This window comes from Coptis chinensis, chromosome 2, assembly GCF_015680905.1.
Source record: "Coptis chinensis isolate HL-2020 chromosome 2, ASM1568090v1, whole genome shotgun sequence".
Taxonomy (NCBI): Eukaryota; Viridiplantae; Streptophyta; class Magnoliopsida; order Ranunculales; family Ranunculaceae; genus Coptis; species Coptis chinensis.
In genome coordinates this window covers 48790207-48796947 of record NC_141457.1, presented here as the reverse complement: position 1 = coordinate 48796947, position 6741 = coordinate 48790207, and the positions used below count along the sequence as shown (strand labels likewise).

Sequence of the window (6741 nt, the reverse complement as noted above, 5' to 3'; positions counted from 1 at the left end):
CGATTAGAGTTCTAAACTCGGGATCATATTTAACCTCAAACATACTAGCAGCCTTGGCTGTGGAAGAAGAATTAGTGGAGCAGGGCATGTCATTAGCCCACCCCCCCCCCCCCAATTATTATTACGCTTAGATTGATCTTCTAGAAACCTATAAGCCTCTGAGAATCCTTTACTAAGGAAACTACCCCCAGTCATTATATCAAGAACCTCTTTATGATGATGTAAAAGCCCTTTGAAAAAGGCACGAACTAGCGTGTCTTTCGCAATGTTATGATGTGACACTCGATGAGAAGATCAGTGAAAGGATTCCAAGGCCTCTGAAAAGGATTCATGATGATTCTAGCGAAAGAAATGAATCTTTTGAAGCATTTCATTTGTTTTTTTTTTTGGGTTGGTAAGCGAGGTTTTTAGAGAGGTCCCCTACCCCTTTTATTGAATATAAAATGTTGTAAAAAGCGTGTTACAATCTCACTCTCTCACATATTGCTTACCCCTCGCATCATCATATATAATATTTTTTACATCTTCTGTAAGCAAGATCGGTTCTAATTCTAAATAATTACATGATGGAATATCAGCTGCAATAGCATCAGCTAACTTATTAGACTCCCTAAATACATGAATAATGGCAAACTGATCAAAATGGGCCTTCATTCGCATAATAGCCCGTACCATTTTCTCGGCCTGCCAAGGGTGACACATATCCCTTAAGTGAGCTATTATGGTCATAGAATCAGTCTGTGCTTGTACCCTTCGTATTCCTTTCCTTAGCGCCATTTTTATTCCGTGCTCTACTGCTTCAAGCTCAATGAGATCGATCAATGGCTTACTTGCTCTACCATGACTTGCTACAACTACTTTCCCTTCATGATCGCAAATCACTGCTGCCCAACCCCTTAATTGCCCTTTGAGTGTGCCATCTGTGTTTAGAGCATGACTTCCCACTTCTGCTTTCTGCCACCGCACTAATTGCTTTTTCCTTTGCTTAATCTCTACTTCCACATCCCACTTATCAGTAAATCTTTCAATTCTTGGGTTGTACTCCATCTTTATCTCTACTGCCTTCAGCTTTGCTCTCACGTCACCCATCATCACTCTTGCAATCTGCTGGATGTTCACTGCCTTGTTTTCAAAGATTCTATCATTCCTAGCTTTCCAAATCCAGTAATTGAATCCATTCCATATTAGCCTCATCACATCTTTCTCAATTCATGTCCCTTGTGTCACAGCTTCAACCCATGATGGTTCCTGTTGCCATGTCTGTGTTATTCTTCTGCTGTAACCCATTTTCTGCAGTACTATTCCCCATAAGGATTGTGATATAGCGCAATTATGAAAAAGATGCTCCTCCGTCTCAGTTTCTCTCCAACAAAAGATACAAGTATCTGAGTCAACCACCCTTTGTTATTTCATTTTTTCGAGAGTTTTCAGTCCCCCTCTTAGTGCCATCCAGCTGATGAACGAATGTCTTGGAATTTTGTTTGCATACCACACCAGTTTATGCCACTGAACTTCTTGCCTTATTCCTCTTAGACTTTTACAATTGTTCTCCATGATGTACTCGCCATTTGTGGATGCAGGCCATACTATGTTATCCTCATCACCCATAATCTCTACTTCATTTTATGTTTCTTCCGTAATCTCACCTATGTGATTCTTTACATTACTCGTGAATTCCCATGTACCATCTGTTATGAAATTCAATATTGTGGCCTGCCTGTTACAACTAGAATCATATAACAACCCTTGTGGAAACTTATCTCTTGATATATGTTTTCAATGGTGGGTAAAACTGTTCCATGAACAATTGAACAAGTTTGGCCCATGAGTCCATAGGATTAGGTGTTTGGGCAGTTAACCAAGATGCTGCCTTATCGGCTAGGGTGAAAGGAAACACCCACATTTTAATTTGTTCCAAACCTACGGTAGGATAATGAAATGTGGTAAGAACTTGTTTTATCCTACGCATATGATGATAAGGCTTCTCGTGGTCTAACCCATGAAAAACCGGTAACAAATTAAATATATTCGGGGGAATTCGAAAATCCCCCACTGGGTCTGCAAGAACGATGCATGACTTAGGGATATCGTTTAAGGCTTCGTAAAAATCAGAGAGAGAAGTCTCTGTTTTGTCAGCCATTGATGTATGTGTAGTGTGTGGTATCCTAGATAGGTGTGTGCGTTGACGTTTACGATAGATCACATTAGACGGTTTTTTCGTACCAAACCTTAATCTCATGCAAGGCTAAGTCCAATAAGAAAGAAACACTAACAACAGTCAAACAACAACCTGATATACTAGAATTAAAACTCCTCTGACAGAAGAGGCGAGGAGTGGAAGAAGGAGTACCTGAATGCCTCCTTGCTACGCGTATGAATAGTGTCTTTGATACGCAATCTCAGTGTATTGAAGAAGTTTTGAACACTGAATAATAAATAACTTGAACAAAGAGAGAGCTTGTGACTAACCTGTGCAAATTGGGCTTCCTTCAGAAGGGGCGCGGGCGCGCTCAAAGAAAAAGTAAACTAGGGAGCAGGCGCACTCAAAGTACTGTTTCAAAAAAAAAATTAAGTAACAAAAGGGCGGGCGTGCTCAGAATTAGAGTACACAAGGGCGCGGGAGCGCTCAAAGTATGATTTCGAAATTTTTTTCTGAAAAAAACAAACACAGTTAGAACCAAACAATCGGGTGGGTGGGTGAAGTGGGATATTAGTAGAATTGAAAACACAAAGGGAAACAAATCTAAACGCAACTAAGATGGCAGCGGCGCCATTTGATAATTGTAAAAATATGCTTTTACTCCTACTTAACTAATTAAACTTGACAGGAGTAAAAACATGATTAATTGTGTTGTTTATGAAAGTTCTACTCTCGATTATCTTATAATAAAACAGGAGTCAGAATTCGTTCCACTCCTAGTTGCTTAGACGTAAATTTCTCTACTTAAACAATTCTACGATATCAATGAGAGCAATAGCACAAAGGAAGAAGAGAAGGGAATGAAAGAGCAACACCAAGCATAACCATTAGAAAGTGCAAAAGCCCAAGGGATAAACTCATAAAACAGTGAAGTGGGTTGGGAGTACACAATGTCCAAGATGAAATGGGCTGGGAGTCTCCTAGCAAGAAACATCGATGTAAGGCCAGAAATTTGCAAGGGGACTATAGCACTAGCGCAGAGGTACAAATAGAGGAGAAAGGAAAGGATCCCAAGGTGATGAGGGCAAAAAGGGGTGAGCAAGAGAAGGGTCAGAATAGTAGCATCAAACAAAACTCAGAACAACAAAAGGGGTAAAAAGAATAAGACTAAGGAGAAACCAGCAGAGACTATAGTGGCCAAAGAAACAGAGGCACAAGGAGAACAAGGGAAGAATACTTCTAAAGGGTCAAAATAGTACCAATAAAAAAAAAAGTATCACAAAGGGAAGTAAGACCAGTGGAAGCTTAGGGACTAAAGCACCTGCAGCTCAAGTAGGGAGACAAAACACAGTGGCAGCCAAGTAAGGTCACTCTAAGCCCACAAACACTCTTAAATGAATGTACACCTAGGCTGCTGGAATATGAGGGGGTACAACAAAGATTTCAAACAAGTGAAAGTAAAGGATATGGTAAGGAAGTATAATCTGAGTATAATGGGATTAGTGGAAACAAGAGTAAAAGAAAGAAAAAGAGATATTAGAGTGTTCAACAAAACCTTTAACCAATGGGCTATGGAGGATAATTATGTGCACTCTGACATGGGGAGAGCATGGTTTTGTTGGGACCCTAGGGTATGTACAGCTTCACTATTGAGAAAGGATGAGCAACACATAACAATTAAGGTAGCCACTATATATAGCAGGAAAGGAATTTATTATATCCATGGTATATGCAAGTGTAGATATGAGTGAAAGAAAATAGCTCTGGAGGGCTCTCGTCGACCTCTCATGTGTTATACAAAAACCATGGATAGTGCTTAGTGACTTTAACACCATTTTGAAGCCCCAAGAGAAAATAGGAGGGTTAGAAGTAACGCCATATCAGTTTTCAGATTTTATGCATTGTCACATCAGCTGGACTTGCGGATATCAAATTTAAAGGGAGCCTCTTAACATGGAGCAATAAGCAAATGGCGAGAGTGAGCTGCAAACTCGACAGAGTGATGGCCAACTCATAGTGGATAGGTGAATTCAAAGGCCACGAAGCTGAGTTCTTTAACCCAGGTGCTATCTCTAACCACTCAGCCATGGTTGTGACTTCGATTGCACAGAGAAATCAAAAGAGAAAGGCATTCAGATTTTTCAACTTCTGGCATAAAGAAGTGGGCTTTATGCAAACAGTAGAAGAGGCGTGGAAAAGCCCAATATTGGGTTACCCAATGTTTATACTTATGAAGAAACTAAAGTTTTTTTTTTTTTTTTTTCGATAAGCGAGGTTTTTATAAAGGTCCCCTACCCCTTTTCATTAAAAAGAAATTATTTGGTCGGACATTCGTAAACATCATTTGCATCTTCATATGCAAATTTTCCTTACATCCTCATCGAATGAACTAGGTATAATAATAATGAAGCTCACAGTAGGTACATTTGTGATATAAAAACATTGGCTAGCCTTTTAGGACCTTCATCCCCCATTCCACTATCTCTCTAGACACCCCTGTATATTTGTTGTCAACCATAATTGTGCCCTTGTTGGTTACCAGTGCTACCTTCCCTGGTTCCTGCACCCTCTCCTTTCATGTCACTATACCCGATGTCTCAGCAGTCCCAGTCTTTTGTACTGCTCTTGCCCTGATCATATGCCTCCTAGGTGGCATTTCCCAGCCATCCTTTCCAATCTCAGTTGTACTCACCTGTTCCTTACACCTCTGCTTCCTACTCGGTGACTCCCAGCCACTTTCATTTTTAATAGTGTGTACTTCCTTAACTTCCTTGTTCTCTGATTGTACTCCCTTAAGTCGAGTTGTTGAGTTTGTTGCTGCTTTGTCACTCCCTTCCCTTATTCCTTCTTTCCATCACATGTCTTCTGTAGCCACACTTTCTTAGTATTCATTGTGTCCTCTTTTGGACATTTATGATCTGAGTGGCCAAAGACTTTGCAACTCGAGCACTTCGGTGGTTTCCAATTATATTCAAAGGACACCTTGTATGCTCTCCTTTGATCAAGCACTGGTATGTCATCTGGATATGGGCAATCAGTGTCAATCTCAACACATACTCGTGCATAGTTTGTTCTTGACATATTCTCAGTTAGCCTGTCTGTGAACATAGGTATACCAACTACACTCCCTACTTGGCTAAAGCCATCTTTATTCCACATTTCCATTGGCAAACCTTTAACAACCACCCAAATTGGAATGGTGTGAAGCTCCCTAGCTTCTGCCTATACAAAAGTCTTCCAAGGCCTCACTACAAACAAGTGGCTTGCACTATGAAAGCACCCGGTATTTTGTAGGTGCCGACTAGCAAATTCAGTAAAACCTTTGGGTGATGATACCAGAGGTCTGGGGCTCGAACCCGCCAACATCAAAAAGTTACTGATCTCATTTAAAACAGGCTTACCAATAAAAAAAAAATATGAAAGCACCCAATGTCTAATACAGATTACCTCTCTTCATCATTTTCAAATTTGAATGTATACATTGTATCCCCATAAGGCTTCATTACAAAGTTTATTATCCCCCAGATTCTACTAACAACATCATTCACATAATTATAATTCAACCTTCTTCCAACAAAATACCCAACAACTAAGTTTTCGAATTTTTTGTTGTACTCCGAGAACTGTTCACTTGTTACATGTATGATAGTGCCGCACTTCCTACTGAATTCTTCCCCATAACATCTGCCCATGAACTCTTCAGACGCATTGGTTCTTTCTCTGTATTTCCAGCATCTGTTACATTGCTGCCAAGCATCTCTGCGAATGATGTAGCATCATTCGATGCTTGATGCTTCTCCCCCAGACTTGGTTTTTTATCTACAGTGTGTACAACATTCTCTGCAGTGATTCTCCCTACAGTTCCAGAAGTTGCTACATTGTATCATCAAGGTTATGACAAGAAGAATGAAAGAATTGATGCCTAAGGTGATTAATCTAAACCAATCAGCCTTTATTACTGGAGGGAGCATACAGGACAATATCTTGTTATCTCATGAAATTATGCACAATTATCATCGTGATCACCACCCACCAAGATGTGCTATAAAAGTGAATTTGAAAAAGGCCTATGATTCGATGAGATGGGAAGCAGTGGAATTTGCCATGAGAAGAGTGGGTATACCAGAGAGATTCATTGTCTGGGTTAAAACTTGTGTGAAAACAGCTTCTTACTCCATAATGATAAATGGATCATCTTACGGCTATTTCAGAGGAAAAAGAGGGATTCGACAGGGTGATCCCATATCCCCGTACCTTTTTGTACTTGTAATGGACTTATTCACTGATATTATGATGCATAGTGTGAGCCATGGGCAGTACAAACTGCATTATAAGTATGTAGATCCTATTATTACACATTTGTCCTTTGTAGATGACTTGATGGCATGTATGAATGGAGATGTACAATCTGCTATTCAGCTCAAGCAGAATCTACAAGTCTTTAAGAACACTACAGGGTTAGAAGTTAATTTACAAAAGAGCAACATCTTCTTTGCAGGAGTGGATGATGCCAGTTGCATAGAAATTGAGCAAATTCTGCAGTTTGAAAGAGGGGCGCTACCTGTGAAGTACTTGGGCTTACCTCTAATCACTACGAGGTT

At 40.0% G+C, this 6741-nt stretch overlaps 1 protein-coding gene across 1 annotated transcript; it reads right to left on the bottom strand.

The window, feature by feature from the left end:
- Window positions 1-468: 468 nt before the first annotated feature.
- Window positions 469-1194, bottom strand: LOC147516352 (uncharacterized). Its single transcript, XM_086593220.1, has one exon. It carries the CDS (start codon window positions 1192-1194, stop codon window positions 469-471), a length of 726 nt encoding a protein of 241 aa, XP_086449346.1.
- Window positions 1195-6741: the final 5547 nt, after the last annotated feature.

Excerpts from the sequence above, each read along its gene's own strand:
- LOC147516352 (XM_086593220.1), bottom strand. The coding sequence starts at position 1,194 with ATGAGGCTAATATGGAATGGATTCAATTACTGGATTTGGAAAGCTAGG.